The following is a 17,333-nucleotide window of genomic DNA, read 5'->3' as shown; positions in this document are numbered from 1 at the left end:
TTTTTACTAATTTATCTTTAACAGGAATAACCCTGCATATTTTGAAAAGACATCAATAGCAGTCAATAAATATTTATATGTTTAATTTATTTTAGAAATCCCTTTTCAAATTACCAGAATCCATTTCAACTATATCAGCTTGCCATAAATCATCTTTACTAAGAGAAACAACACGTCTTCTTTCTTATTGGTTTATCTAATTCACTAATTATACTTCCATGAATACTATTGAAGCCTTCATCAGCACTTAAAAATCTTTTTTAACATATTTACTCTTTTTAGAATTACAAACTGTACAAGGACCTTCAATTCTTTGCCTTTCATTTTTAGTTGTTACTCTTTGTGGATTATGTGTATCAGTGATGTTTTTACACTTTAGAAAATTAATATGAGAATCATGTGAACCATGATTTTCAATTTATAAAGAATAAAAATTTATTTATGTTTAAATTTCAAATTATTTTACCAAATACAATTATATTTACATCTACAGGAACAGTTTTAACAGAATCTTTCAATATTACAATTATAAAATTACATATTACATACAAATTGTTGGTGATTGACGACAGTTAATTTACTAGATCTTTTTATATATCTATTTTAATTGCTTAGAATTTATCTCAAAAAACTATATTATTCTGTTAAAGAAAGTCTAACATTAATGGGGCATATTCGTAATTTCCAAAAGTATAACAAATTCGAAATACGTTTCCATATTCTGCACAACAGTTATGGAAACTATTACATCCTAAATAACCAAATAATAACAGATACCATTATTTTTCTATAGTTTTTGTAGTTACGTAAATGATTACATCTGTTTGTCAAGGTGCAACACTTTTAGGAATAATTATTTTATACAATTAATTCAAATAAATTTATATACAAAAAGTAAAACATGAACATTTATCCAAATCCAGTAAATTACTAGGGTTTAAAAGTAATGAAAAAAACACTACATTTGTTAATGAATCTAGTTTAAATTTTTTAATTTTAAAATAAATCTTTCTCCAACGTAATAAAAATCTGTTTAATAAATGGAAAACGACAGAAACATGTATATTTTAGTTCTATTTTTTATGAATAAAATGCATTATCAAGATGCAAGAGAAAAATTAAATAGTTTCATAGGTGAAGAATACCAAAAAGAAAGTTTAGATTTAGTTTTACTCAAAAATTGTTGTGTAAAAATTACAGTTAATGACAAACAAAAAGATGCTTTCATATAATTAAAAGTTTAAATAAACGAAGTAGACACAAATATTTAAACAAGATTCTGCAAGCAATTAATAAATGTTATTTGGAAGAAAGCGATTTGGATTCAAATGAAGAACGCACCAAAGATATTGGTAAATATTATAAAGACGATTATCTACATAAAGAAGTTGTAAAATTGTGGACGAATTTACTGAAAAGGTTTTAATTTTTATGAATTTATTGGTAGCAAAGTTTCTAATTTTGTTTTAATTATTTATCTATTTAACTGACTGCTATTCAACAGCATTCTTCGTTCTAATAATTTTTCTAATGATGTAGGAGGAAAATGGAGATAATTTAATTAAAATTGGAACAAAGTTCAATTTAAGTCGAAATGACAGTAAAACAAATAAATGTTAAACAAGCATTAACATATGTTAACATATCTTTTTCATATTTATTTTTATGTTAATGTTAAGATACATTTACATGGTTATTTTTATGTGTTTATGTTAACTTTTAACGTTTCACATATAAAAATAAACAAGTAAATTGTTTTTGTAAGTTCTCGACCACTAGACCAATCTTTAAAAAATTACTCACTAACACTCACAATTTTTTATTTTCCATCACATTGATCTAACGATCCAGTACATACAAAAGCAATCTACTATCCCTTTTACCTAATAATAATATAATATAATAATAGTTATAGTAAAAATCATTTATTTTAAATACATTCCCCATAGGTGAATGTTACATAATTAAATGTATTAGAGACTTAAGCATTGTTTTTTTAAATGATATTAAAGAATACATATACCAAATTATATACTTTCTGCTTTAGCAGCCATAATATTAGTATGAGTTGTTGTTTGTAAGTGTTTTTTGAAGCAAATTTATTTACGCTTATAGCACATTTACAAGTAACAATTAATTAAAATGTATTTGTTAGCAGACGTAAATTTTAGTAAATTATAAATGGATAACAAAAAATGGACAACAATAAGAAAATAAATAAAACGAATTACTTAACAAAGGTAAGTTGTATTGTTAATGTAAGTAAAATGTATTAGTTAACAAAAGTAAATTTTAATAAATTATAAATGGACAACAAAAAATGGACATAAAAATATATATCAAGTTTACCGTCATCAATCACCGACGATTTGTAATATGTACATAAAAATTAGACAACAAACACAAGTCTCTCTTTATTCTTATTTGGTGTTGTTTAAATTTTATCTAGTTTAACTTTAATCTTATAATTTAGATCTATATTTTTATTTTTAATTTCTTCTTCCAACCAATAACAGTCTGGTGTATTTTCCGTGTTTAATGTGCTTTTTTGATGAATAACTACATTATTTGTACCAATGCTCCCATACTCTTATAACGGGAGTGTTAATTTCCTTCTTTTTTAATGTCACTTTACCTAAGGACGTTATTAATACTGATAATTTACATGTTGTCTTTGTACGCCAATTGGCACATGTTTCTCAGCATGAGAACCATCTGCCCTGGTTTCAGAGTAACTACGCTTGTCGATTACACTCAGTCAGTCGTGAGCTCAGCAAGATCCATGAAATATTTTATATTTACGTGACAAACCTTAATTCTAGGGCTATCTTTCATTTTTGGCAAATGGATCTATGCCGACAATTGTAAAAACAGTCGTGGTACATTAGTCCTTACTAATGTAAAATTGTAAGTACCAGTCGTCATTATCATATTTCTATAATGCCAAAGTTCTCTAATTTGTGTTAAAATTTATTCTTGGCTTAAGTTTCATACTTTACTAATGTAAGCTATGATGTTCATTGTCCTTAGGCTACCTTCTGAAGGAGACAAATTTATATTTGTCGAAACCTAGGTAAAGAATTTCTTTATCCTTTGCAACTGGTCAACTGGTTATAATTTTATTAAGTGGAACCGTTGCTGTTGTGCAGCTATGTTCAAAATATTGAAGTTCCGCCTGCCAGGTATCAAAAGCTGCATTCAGGTACATGGACATCAAATTAAAAGTGGTGAATGCAGGTACAGCTATTGATAAAGACAATTTCCCTGATTATGTGAAGGCGTACTTAAATTTGAAACAGTGTAACAAAGTGCCTCCTGTTAAAAATAAATTGGTACATTTAGTCATTTCTCATAGCACAATAAATTTTTACAAGAAAAAAGATGATCTTAATACTGAAGCTTACTATATACACCTATTTTTAGCAAAAGCTTTTAAAGATCTTTTTAATTTCCAAATTGACCATCTGTGGAATGGTATTAATGAATGGCTCTTTAATCATAAAGAAGAAATTAGGGTCAGAAATGAAGGAAAGTAGTTGAAGTTTAGTAATAGGACCAAAAGTAAAAACATTAATACAGCAGGCAATATAGTCAAACATTAGTTTCATGAAAGAATACTGAATAAAACCAATATTACTTTTACGCAGGCTGAAAATGACTTGTTATGTAAAGGCCTTAAATATAATTTGCCTGCTCAACTCAATAAAGATCCAGTTATCTGTAATGTTATTGATAGATCTTAAAGTCGGTTTGGAATCCCTTAAATTAGAGAAAACTGAGCAAGTCAGATGTGCCTACGAATGTAATAACATAATAGAAAAAGAAATTAAACTACTACCTATTGTTCAGTTGGGCGAATATAGTATAGTAAAAAGCGTTAATCGTTAACTGAGTGAACATGATGCCTTAGTCACTAAGAGTGACAAAGGGGACACTGCTGTCATGGCTTATAAAAATGAATATATTGAAAAGACTGTAACGTTTTTTTAGGAAAATGTAATCACAGAGGTTTCTGTAGATCCAGCTGGGGAATTGCAAAAAGAAATTTGGCGTACTTTAGCTAGTTCTGTCAGCTTGTTCAATAACTTCTAAAAGAAATGCCTTATACATATGAACCCGAAACCACCCGTGCTCAGAAGTCAGTTTAAACTGCATAAACAAAATCACGCGTTTCACCCTGTAGTGAATGGAATAGGTAGTTCACATCACACACTCGCTAGGTGCCTCCATTTTAAAATTAAAGATGCTTACACATTTGAAAATAATTTTTCGGTTTGAAACAGCAAGGAATTGATCAACAATATTCAAACTGTAAGATGTACATCCGACACTAGACTGGTTTCCTTTGTCATCGTTAGTCTTTCTACAAATGTCCCTGTCGATGTAACCGTAGCCCTTGTAAAAAAGAATATACTAAAACATAAAAAAGTAAGTAAAATTCAGATTACGAAACTGATTAGTTTGCTTAAAGTCGTTTTGAAATACAATTATTTCATATTCAATGGGAAAATGTATGTACAACCACATTGTTTAGCAATAGGTAGTCCCATCACTGGTATTTTGGCAGATGTTTTTATCAACGCTCTGGAAATTAAACTTCAGAATTACGCCACAAAATCTGTTATTATGCACGTTATGTTGACGACATTATCATTGCTTTTGATGGTAGTGATCATGAGTTAGAGCTCCTCTTCAATACTTTCAATGGTTTACATGAAAAAATTTCCTTCACAAAAGGACTTCAGAATGAAAAAGATGTACTTAACTTTCTTGATTTAACAATTTCTATACAATTTCAAAATCCTTCGTAAAGAAACGTATTCAGATAATGTCATCCCTGCAGACTCAACTCATCCAAAAGCTCATAAACTGACGTTTTTCATTCTGCCATTCACCATCTGGTAACTACTCCTTTATCACTTGCCAATCAACAAAAAGAATTGAGTGTCATCAAAGTGATTGCGGTTAATAATGGGTACAATCAGAATATGATTGATTACATGTCCAGTAAGAAAACTTCCCAAAACTATTCACTTTGAAGAATAACGTCCCCACTGTTAGCAAAGAAGCTAAATAATTTATTTCTATTACTTTCTTGGGTAATATATCGTATAAGATAAAACTTCTTCTAATGCAAAAATATAACTGCAACGTCTCCTTCTCTACCGATAACAGTTTAAAGAGAAATCTTGTACATTCAGTAGAGATCGCCTGCGATTGGTTTTCCAATTCAGGGGGTTTCCAAAATAACCTGTAATAACTGTCCTTCATACTACATTGGTCAAACAGGCAGAACTGTGAAAACAAGATATAAAGAACACTTATTAGGTAACAAAGAAGCGAATATACACAGTTCTACTTTTGCTGAACACCTCCTGATAACGAGTCATAAGCCTAAACATTTAGAAGACACGTTTATCCTATACAGAGAAGTCAAAGGACGTAGATTAGATCTGTGAGAAGAGTTACAAATTTTCAAACATTATGAGCTCAAGGACGGTAATATACTGAACGTCCAGTTGAACCTTGCTTGTAGACAATTTTTCGACGGCTTTAAACCTGTACTGTTTATGGTATAACATAAATACTCGTAACCTTAGTGGTTCATTTCCTCAGGAAGCTATGATGCACCTTCAAGCTCACTACCCCTTATGTAATGGTGGTTTTCTCACAATGTATGTTGCTACTACATCGGCACTTATGTGATTTTGCCTGCCTCTAAAAAATAAAAAAAATTTTGTTTTTCCCTGTGAATGTGTATTAACAGGATCATGTACCAGTGTCCATAATTATTTCTTGACAAGAGCCATTATTGGCAATTTTAAGGTTCTGCCATATATATCATTTGTGAACTTCACTAATATAGTAATGTAAATTTTTTATTTTGACTGTATATGCCACTGGGCGTAAGTTTCTCGGCGTAAGTGTCACCTACTTTTTGGATGTATAACTATATTATTTGTACCAATGCTCCAATACAGTTATAACGGGAGTGTTAATTTCCTTCTTTTTTATTGTCACTTTACCTAAGGACGTTATTAATACTGATAATTTACACATTGTCTTTGTATGCCAATTGGCACATGTTTCTCGGCATGAGCGCCACTTGCCCTGGTTTCATAGTAACTACGCTCGCTGATTACACTCAGTCGGTTGTGAGCTCTGCAAGATCCATGAACTATTTTGTATTTACATGACAAACCCTAATTCTAGGGCTATCTTTCATTTTTGACAAATGGATCTATGCCGACAATTGTAAAAACAGCGATGGTACATTAGTCTGTACTAATGTAAAATTGTAAGTACCAGTCATCATTATCATGTTTCTGTAATGCAAGAGTTCTCTAATTTGTGTTAAAATTTATTCTTGGCTTAAGTTTCAACTTTTCTAATGTAAACTTTGATGTTCATTGTCCTTAGGCTACCTTCTGAAGAAGACAAATTTATATTTGTCGAAACCTAGGTAAAGAATTTCTTTATACATTGCAACTGGTCGGCTGGTTATAATTTCTTTAAAAATATAAAATGATACAGTCAAAGAGGCCACTGGGTGGTGCTAAGCTACATGAGGCAAACCGTTTGTTACAAGCATAATTTTGTACAACTTACAGGTTATAAAATAGTAACGCCAGTAAAAGTTCATAAATATTATATAATAATCAGAAAATAGGGAAATATCAGTTGAGGCATGTAGCATGTACTTTTGAAGAACAGGTGGCGCCCATGCATTGAAATTTCAACCAATGAGAGCAAATGCATAAGCACCATACAGGAAATTCAAACAATCTGAGAAGGCACATCCTGGAAACGTCAAACATCAGTGTCAACACTAGCATGTGACAACCATTCAGGCTGCCTTGTCTAATGAAATCTTCTTAACCATCAAACATCAGTCTAAGCAAAACCACATCCAGAATTGCAAACCTATAAATACTAGTGCAATTTTAATGCTAACAGTACACTGGCAGTAGTGCAACATTCCACAACTTGTTCCCGTTTTCTCATATTGCATATTACAATATTTTCCAGAAATTCAAACTAATTCTCAGAGAAATAACTATAACTATATAATACACATAAGCTGTAATTGTTATGATGTACCAAACTGTGGTGCCACATTAAATTCTAAAGTTTTGTGAGTCCCACAGTCTGCCTAAGCAGATTACCGACCCTTGCATTTACACCTAGATGTTCTCCAAAGCATCTGAGCCTCCTTTTTTGTGTACCAGTGCTACGATTTGTCAACCAGTGCTACCATTTGTGAACTAGTGTTTCCATTTGCAAACCAGTGCTTCTGTTCGTGAACCAGTGCTTCTGTTTATAAACCGGTGCTTTTTGTTTTAAACCATCACTTTCAATGAGGACCCAAGGACCTCTGCACAATGACTGTTTGAGGACAAATCCGGTGAGATGGCATTGTGCTTTGCTTCAGGAAGGTAGCTTGCAAGTTCCATAGTTTCCTGGACCAGCTGGAATTCGGCAGCATTTGATTTCTGGAAGACGTTAATTCCACATGCAGTGACACATGTAAATATGGGTTTCTTCCCATTGAATCATCACACAGTTCAGTTACTTCTTTCACATGCAATGACAGGTTGTCACGGTTTTCCCTTTACTTTCATTCATCATTATGTGCACCCTATGCTAGTAGTGAACTTTTGGTGTTTATACTGAACTTTTGAACTAATGAAAATCATAGTGAAGGCTTCTGCAAATGCACATTAGACACTCCTGTCATGGTGAGTGTAAAATGTTTATGCACAGTGACCTCACAACATGTATTTATGTAATGCTACATATCAACACCTGCTGGCCCTACTATGTTCGCAACACTCAGATACTGACCTCATTTTACAAGGACATGATGAAATATTTAGCATCTGCTTGCACAGTGCCCCTTCAATTTTATCCATTGACAGATTAAAGCCAGCTTCCATGCTCACACTCGACAATGCCCAAATGCTGCTGACAATTGAGGTCTCCCTGTCCTCCGTTGATGCCACCACCTCAACTATCTCTTGCCAACATCACCACCACTAATGCTCATTGTCGTAGCACCCACACTAGCACCTGGAGTCCCAGAGCTGCATTCAGTGATGTTACCCCAGTGACCTCTTCTCATAGTGAGAGGGAGGGGGGAGGGCCTCTGTGGCACCTTCCTAAATTCCCAGATTTGCTAAATCCCACGGTATCCCCAGTGGACAACTTCCATCAGAGTTGCCCCTAGATGCTCTCCAAAGCACCTGCTCCACAGTGGAACCTATCGACAAGAATGTCTTTCCCACCCATTACTGCAATCTGCCCACTGGTGCTTTCACTCAGATTTCTCATCTGCCTGTGAGGCAGTCATCTTTCAACATGCATGAGTGATGAATAGTTAATGCACCATCTGTGTTAAAGCACCTTCTTTTGTTTGTGTACCAATGCTACCGTTTGTAAATCAGTGATTCTGTTTGTGAACTAGTGCTTTTGTTTTGGACCCAACACTTTCAATGAGGACCTGAGGACCACCACACAATAAATATTTCAGGAAAAATCCAGTGGTTCAGCTCTGTGCATGTTTCAGGTAGATAGCTTATCAGTGTTATAGCTTCCAAAGCAGGGCCAGTCAGAATCCACCAGTCTGTAGCTTGTACACCATTTCTCCTTTTGTTTTTCCAAGTCACTTTGGACCGCCACCTTCTGATTACTGGAGACCATTAATTCCATGTGCAGCATCACACATAAATACCCTGTACTTTGTGCTGCTTTATCCCAGTACCAAGCACCCATTCAGATCTTCCTGTTCAATTACCACACAGTTTTGTTCATTGTTGCACATGTGAAGGCAGCACACAACAGTGCCTTCTTTACTTTTACTCATCATTATGCATGGTCTCTGCTAGCGACAAACTTTTAGTGTTCTTATTGAACCATCAAACTTGTGTTATTCTTAGTGATGGCTCAAGCTTTTGAATTTTAAACCTGTGTTTGTTCCTGTACTGGAACTTTTATTGATGCTATTATTTTTTATGTTGTAAGATGTCAAAACGTAGGTTTATTAACAGAAAATTCACCTCCTGTCACTAGTTTCACCCAGCAGGCTCTTCTACAGCATTATTTTCAACCATTCAAAAAAACTGTTATGCATTGTTTTCTAAAAAAAACTACTCTTTGTAAAACATTGGAGACTTATTGCCATGAATTCTTTACTGATGAAATTGTTTTATATAATGAAATGATGAAAGAGGGTGATTTTGAGCAAACAACTGCATTGTCTACCATATATATAGCATCACCAAGTGATTAAGTCCACTTAATTTCTAAGTTGTTCTTTAGTAACAGGCTGGACTTCCATCCTGGTAATGAATGTTGATAAAATATTGCATATCTATTGAACAATTTTGTGTCAAAATAAGGTAACTGGACAGATAAAAAAATCCACTCACCAAATGGCAGCAGGACACACATATAGCGGATTATAAATAGGCAAGCTTTTGGAGCCAGTGGCACCTTCTTCAGTAGAAGTCTTGAAGGTGATGCAAGAGGGTGAAGGATAAGAACTGGAGAGATCTATGAAAAGTGGTAGATTTTGGGAAAGTCATCCAGAACTGGGATCAGAGCAGATTTACTGGACAGAATGAGAAGGAAAGACTGATTGTTGGGGCTGCATCAGGTGAGATTTGAAAACCTGAGAGCTAGACAGGGTAATATGCAAGACAGAGATTACTGCTTAAACATTGTGCCTGAGTTAGTAAGAGTGAAAAGCTACGCACAATGCATGTAATAGAAAAGGGAGGGGGTGACAAAAAATAGACTGGTAAGAAAATGAAAGATGTAGGAAACCAAAACAGAGTGATGAACGGAGTAGTTACTGTGAAGAAACGCTGAGGCAGGAAAAATTAATGTAAATTAAGATCAGGTGGGTGGCGAGAACTAAGGAAATGTTGTAATGCTGGTTCCCACATACGGAGTTATGAGGTGTGTGGGGGAGAATCCAGTGTGTGTGTGTGTGTGTGTGTGTGTGTGTGTGTGTGTGTGTGTGTGGTGAAACGTGCAGCAAGGTCATGATTGGCGTGTTGTAGAGAATGCTCTGCCATGGGTTGCTGCATGTTGCCAGTGTACACCCTCTGCCTACACCATTCATCCTAATGATAATTGGAAGGTAGTGCTGCTGATGTAAAAGGCTGAACAGTGTTTACATAACAGTTGTTATAGGACATGTGTCATTTCATAGGTTGCTCTCCCTTTGATAGTATATGTTTTGTCAGTGACACGGCTGGTATAGGTAGTCACAGGATGGTGCATAGGTCAAGTCTTGTAGTGGGAACAGTTATAGGGACAGCAGCCGTAAGGTAGGGAGATAGGTGCAAGAGTGTAGGGTCTGACAGTATACAGTGGATTTCAGGGCATGATTTTAGGGAGTCATGGCCTTGTTGAAGTAACTGATTAATACATTCCAGACCAGGATTATACTGAGTGACCAGTGATGTGCTCTAAAGTTGTTTTTTGGAGGGAAAAGCAGTACCAGGATTGGATGTGATTGCCCTGGAAATCTGCTTTTAAACTAGGCTAGTGGGATAATTATGACCTGTGAAGGCTGATGTGAGAATGGTGGTGTATTGCTGTAAGCGTCTGCATCTGAACAAATATGTTAGCCTTGAATGCCAAGGCTATATGAGAGGGAATGTTTGACATGAAACAGATAGCAACTGTCAAAATGTCAGTATGCTGTTTGGTAGCTGGCCTTTGATGAGGGTGAGATCATCATCAAGGGAAGTGGCAAAGGATTCAGAATATGATCACATGAAATTTAATTGGGAGAAGGTATTCAGAGATCCAGAAATTTTAACAGGTCAGCCTCACCATGAGTCCATATGGTAAAGATACCATTAATGTACATAAAACAAACCAGGATCTGAAGACTTATGGATCCCAGAAAAGCTCCCTCCAAGTAACTGGTGAAAAGGTTGGCATGGGAAGGAGACATCCTGGTTCCTATGATTGTACCACAATCTGTTTGTATGTCTGCCTCTCAAAGGTGAAATAGTTGTTGATAAGCATAAAGATCATTAAAGGGAGTAGGACGGTAGTAATAGGTTTGGGATCAGGTGATCTCTGATTGAGTAAATATTCAGCAGCTGACAGACCATGTACTTGGGGGACCTTTGTACACAGGGAAGTTGTATTTAGTATCCAAGTTTTTGAAACAGATTAAAGATAAGAAACTATATAGTAATTGACTTCATCCATACAATGTATATTGTTAATGGACAAATAAACAGATTGATTGATTGATTGACTGACTGACAAGCAAGCTACATGGTGGGAGTAGAATGGGCACTGATTTAAGACCATTTCTGTTCCTCCCAAAGATAGTGTTCTTACTTTAATTCCATAATTTCATACAGTATTATTGTCTGGGGTAACTCATCAAGCAAGTTAAGTTTTCTGAATTCAAAAACGTGTAATAAAAGTTATTTGTCATGTAAACTCAAGAACATCCTGTGGAGGCATACTTAGTGAAATATTGATGCCAATATTACTTCCCAATAAATTTATTCCTTAATGAAATTAATTTTTCAAATATATCTCTTTTTCACACCAACAGCTCAGTTCATGGAATCAATCCTACAAACAGGAATAATCTTCAAAAAGATATAAAGTCACTTACTTTGGCCCAGAAAGGTGTCTATTATTCACAAACATACATTTTTAATAACCTGCCAGAAGTTATATAAAGTTTAATTAGAAGATATAAAACAATAGTCTTTCCTATTCTCACAGCATGGGGTCACACGTGCCAGTGGATATTCAAGAGTTGTTGAATAGCAAGGCATAAACTGCAATTGTGTTCTCATTTCTATTTCTCCAATTACAGTGTCATCTGTGGAAAAATGAAGGAAATACTTCAGTCAAAACTTATGTCAATTTTACAGAGAATTATAATCTGCAATAAAAAACAATGGTTTCCATTGAAGATTACAAAGTTGCCCCAGCCACCCACTCGTGGGGTAAGGAGGTAGGTTGAGTGTGGTATAATTGGATGTCACCCTCCAAGACAAACAAATTGGAGCTATAACTTTTTTTTATACAATGTGTATTTTTTGAAATAGTTCAGTGACTCCGGTTAAAATGAACACACTGTACATGTGATCGAGTTATCAATAGCTCAATGTGGCAAATCAACCATTTTGTCAGCAAACAGTACAATTCTTATTTTTTGTTATTGTTGTAAACAAACTGTTTTATTACATCTCATAGTAACTTTGGTAACTGACATACTTCTCTCTTGGTGTTGCGGCTTCACTGCTCAAGGAAGAAAGAAAATTTTCTGTATAAGTATGACTATTGTGTTGGTATATTCTCTGTGTTTTATTTCTTTTCTAATAATGTATGTTATACATGGAATTTTCTAAACTCAAAACATTTTTATGACATTGTTATTTATAACCTGAAAAATAAGATCAATAAAATTAATACTACTATCTGCATAGTGTACATAAACAGAGACCTTTCTTATGCTTTCTAACCTTAAGCAGTTGCTAACATAAAGTAAATGATGCATTCTGATGCAGAATACAATTGTGCTGGTAAACCACTGGTCACTGCTTATGGATAAAGAACTCTGGGGTGATCCTGAAGTTTATCGACCAGAACGTTTCATTAGTGAAACTGGACTACTTAGAGAGGATGACACATTCTTCCCTTTTGGTCTTGGTGAGTTAGTGCTACTAGAAAGAGTTATGATAAAATAAGTTGTGGTTCATATCTGAGAGTTTTAATTTTCCTTTCAGGTCGACGTCGGTGTATGGGGGAGCAGTTTGCAAAAAGTTTTTTATTCCAAACTTTTGCTGGAGTCCTGCAAAAATTTCAACTTGTTCCTGCTGATGGTACTGACCTGAAGCCTACTGCTTTTGGGGGATTTAATCTTGCACCAAAAACTTATGACATCATTTTCAAATCTCGATAACGCTGCAACACAATACAAATGTACTTGTTTTCATTATTGTTGTAACAACCGAAACGTAATAGATGAATATATTTTAATGAACTTATTACAGAGTTAATAACTTGTAAATAAATGTTATTAAATTCTCATCTCCATACTGCCAAAGCATTACTTCCAAAAATTTTATTTAAATATGTGAGAGGAAAGAAAATTGTGAAAAGTAGAGATGAAGTTTATAAAAATATGTTATAAGTGAACAAGGAGAGGAGTATTTCCATATTGACAGTTGTTGATATACAGACCATTAACAAACAATTAAATTCTAATTTAATTTCAATACTATACTTCGCAGTTTAATTATGTCTATCTCATTAACAACTGATTAAAAACAAAGATTCCAAGACTTACCAAGCGGGAAAGCGCCGGCAGACAGGCACATGAACAAAACACACAAACACACACACAGAATTACGAGCTTTCGCAACTGGCAGTTGCTTCGTCAGGAAGGAAGGAAGGAGAGGGAAAAATGAAAGGATGTGGGTTTTAAGGGAGAGGGTAAGGAGTCATTCCAATCCCGGGAGCGGAAAGACATCCCTTAGGGGAAAAAAAGGACAGGTGTACACTCGCACACACACACACACACACACACACACACACACACACACACACACACACACACATATCCATCCGCACATACACAGACACAAGCAGATGTCTGCTTGTGTCTGTGTATGTGCGGATGGATATGTGTGTGTGTGTGTGTGTGTGTGTGTGTGTGCGCGAGTGTACACCTGTCCTTTTTTTCCCCTAAGGGAAGTCTTTCCGCTCCCGGGATTGGAATGACTCCTTACCCTCTCCCTTAAAACCCACATCCTTTCATTTTTCCCTCTCCTTCCTTCCTTCCTGACGAAGCAACTGCCAGTTGCGAAAGCTCGTAATTCTGTGTGTGTGTTTGTGTGTTTTGTTCATGTGCCTGTCTGCCGGCGCTTTCCCGCTTGGTAAGTCTTGGAATCTTTGTTTTTAATATATTTTTCCCATGTGGAAGTTTCTTTCTGTTTTATTTTCATTAACAACTGAATGATACAATAATCTGTTAGGGAAATAATCATGTAGTGATGGCCTGATTTATTCTCCACTGTGCTGTTCTTGTTTATCACAAGCTAATAAACAACTTATATAGGTTAATAGAAAACAATAGTTACTACACTTCGTAAGCTGCAAATTGAAACATGTTTCTAGTGAACCACTTGACTGACTAATATGCAAATACATATACAGAATTAAATGAAATGGCAACAGTGACTAAAACAATGGCTGTAGAATACATGGCTAAAAGCTGTTGTTCTGGAACATGCAAGATTAAGTAATGTGTAACAGGGGCAGCTATCGAGGGGGCAGCAGGTAAAATGGACTTCAGCAATATTTTTGTCTCATCAAACTGTAAAAAATTGTATTTAACTTACCATGTATGCTGGTTCTTACTCTAAATTTATTTCAATGTTCTGCACTACATGAAATTCTTTTATAGCAGCGGTGTATGATTCTGACCAGGAGTAGTGAAGTATCTTGCCTTTCTCACTGTTCTGCCTCATGAAAGGAGTGACAGACTGAGCATGTTTAGCTGCTACAGGAACCATGATATCACCTGCTCAAATTTGTCTGTGGAGGGGGAAAGTTGTAAAGTAGACTGAAATTTTACTCCCAGCCACTTCCATTATAGTGCTAACCCTTCTGGACAGCCTGGTAGCTTTAAATCTCCCTATGTGGTCGAGCAGGAGGACCTCAGCCCTAATATCATACACTGGAACTTTTGTAGTCCTGAAAACACCTCCAAACTCACGTTCCAATTAATTCAGCAGAACTTTCAAAGTCTTAGCAATAAGAACAATAAAGTTGGATACCTCTGCAGCAATTGTTAACTCTGATGTTTTAGTTATAAGTGAACACTGATACACAGATGAGCTAAATAGTTTATTTAAGCCACTCTCCATAATCTATTGCTTTGCCTTCAGTAGAAACGAGAAACATGGTTGCGGGGTAGCTATCCTTGCATGAGTGGTAGTAACTATGATGTAACAGATGTAAGTACTTTCAATGTTGAGTGCATAATAGAACAATAACAAATGGGGAAAAGAGAACTTAATTATTATAGGCCTTAACAGACCTCCACCTGGTTGCCTAGATATTTTCTTTGATGTTCTTAGTGACCTGCTTGTTGACGTAGACAGTAAACACTGCCATAAAAATGGTTGGGTTAACATCACACTAACTGTAGATGTGAACATTGATTTTTTGTCCAATGACTCTACCTCTAAAAAGATAATACTAGTACTAGATCAGTTCAAATTAATGTTTCTGATATTTTACGTACAATGAATCAATGCTGAAGCTTGCCATTTCTTATCACCATGCTGTACAGGTACTGAAAGAAGGTGAGAAAGTTCCTGTCAACTGCAAAAAGAAACACTATGTGACAAAAAGAACTACACCTGATGGCAAATAAAATGTTGCTGAATGTCACCTTTGGAGTCCACTAGTCTCACAACACCAGAGCACTGCAACTTGTCTGAAACTTCTGTTGCTTCATCCACAATTACAGGCATGAAATGAAGGACAATCCAAAGTTGAATGAATATATTAAAAAATTCTTCACATATACATTCAATCAGTTCATTTAGTACAGTTTTTGAAAATCCATGGAAATAGCCCATTTTCCTCTGGTTTCCTCTCAGATCTTCATTTCTGTTTAGCATGAAAAAATGGCCTTGAAGTTTCCATGTTTCAGGGACTCTTCTGTCTCATCAGGACCTCTGAAAGATAGCTCCTGCTTACACAAAAGACTTATGATGGCAGTTAGAACTATCATGAGTCTGTGACATTCATTAAGCAGCTCTGAATACTAAACACTTGTCTGTATAATTCTTTATATGAAATAAAGGTACTTATATGGTATTTAGAAGATGCGTTACATCCTAAACCTCTAGAGAGATTTTCAGATCGTCAAAACCTGCAATGGACAATAAAATTTTTCTTGTGCTTAAGAGGAAACAAGGCTGGCACAATAATTTTCCTTTTGTAGAGTTAACATGTATCTACTTATGCTGCTCCTACCATGAACTCTGCAGTGCACATGTTCTGAACTTGTCTTTCTGCAGATGGTCTAAAGAAAGTGTCAAATGAACTTTCTTCAAAGCTTCATATCATTCAGTTACATATCTCCTTGAAAACAAAAGCTCCTACAAGGAAACAATGATGACCTCACTCAAAAGCATTACATCAGTGCCTGTAGAAGGTAGGTTAGGCTTCATCGATATTAACTGCACAAGGAACAAGTAATGTAATTGAACCTAGAGAGTCATCGCCATACTGCTGGCCTCCCATGCCATGGAAGAACACAGCAACTGGGCTACGACAGCATGCATCACCTCTTCTATTCCTAGCAGTGACATCATGTTATATGCCAATGGAGCAGTTTCAGGTGGCCTCGCATGCGTCTGACATCTCCACTATATGCTTCACACCTCTGGTTACTTTAGGTTATCACTAAGACTTTGCACTTTGACTTGCATTCTAATGCTCATGGTGTAGGAGGAATAATGTCTTTCTCTACCACTGACAAAAGTGCATGAAGGTTTACTGTAAAAATAATTATTGATACTATTATGAGGGTTGACTGAAAAGTAATGCCTCCACCTTCATATCTCTTCAACAGTTGGCAGTATTGGAATGCGGCACTTACTGGCTTGTTCTGTAGCCTCTTCTCTACAACTCCAGTTGGAAGAAAGCTTGAGCATTGAATGTTAGTGTTGTAACAGTGTAAAAGTGTAAAGTACGGAACCATGCACAGACAGTTGGTCAATGCAATTTAAGCGATGTGCAGTCATTGAATTCTTGACAGCAGAAGGTGTCACCCCAAAGGAGATTCATGAGAGAATGAAACCAGTTTATGGTGACTGTGTTGATGTGAATACTGTGCATTGATTGATGAGTAAGCTTAAAGATGTTGAGGTGGGGGGGGGGGGGGGGGGGGGGAATCTGACCTGCATGACAAACAAAGAATAGGACATCCATCGAGTTCCACAAGCAAAATGTTGACAGATTGATGCAGGGCAGTTGTCATATCTTTCAGAGAAACTGCAAACAATGGTGGCATTTCACATGAATGTGTGGGTCACGTTGTTCCTTTGCTTGGCTATCGGAAGATCTGTGCACAATGGGTACCCTGGTTGCTCTCTCCTCAAATGAAAGCACATAGACTTGAAATTTGCCAGGAACTCCTCTCGTGTTATGAGAATGAAGACACACAGTACTGACATGAACACAGTCACCATAAACTGCTTTCATTCTCTGATGAATAACCTTGGGGTGACACCTTCTGCTGTCAAGATTTCAATGACTGCAC

At 35.6% G+C, this 17,333-nt stretch overlaps 1 protein-coding gene across 1 annotated transcript in view; it reads left to right on the top strand.

Moving 5' to 3' along the window:
- The window catches only part of LOC126268098 (methyl farnesoate epoxidase-like), a 279,495-nt gene extending 266,208 nt beyond the window's left edge, over window positions 1-13,287 (top strand). Inside the window, exons 8-9 of the mRNA XM_049973605.1 lie at window positions 12,558-12,699; window positions 12,777-13,287. Coding sequence (XP_049829562.1) covers window positions 12,558-12,699; window positions 12,777-12,952 — 318 coding nt within the window. The 3' untranslated portion in view covers window positions 12,953-13,287. The remainder of the gene's footprint in view (window positions 1-12,557; window positions 12,700-12,776) is intronic.
- Window positions 13,288-17,333: the final 4,046 nt, after the last annotated feature.

Source organism: Schistocerca gregaria, chromosome 4, assembly GCF_023897955.1.
Source record: "Schistocerca gregaria isolate iqSchGreg1 chromosome 4, iqSchGreg1.2, whole genome shotgun sequence".
Classification (NCBI taxonomy): Eukaryota; Metazoa; Arthropoda; class Insecta; order Orthoptera; family Acrididae; genus Schistocerca; species Schistocerca gregaria.
The sequence above is the reverse complement of the archived record's forward strand: the minus strand, read 5'-3'. Positions and strand labels throughout refer to the sequence as shown.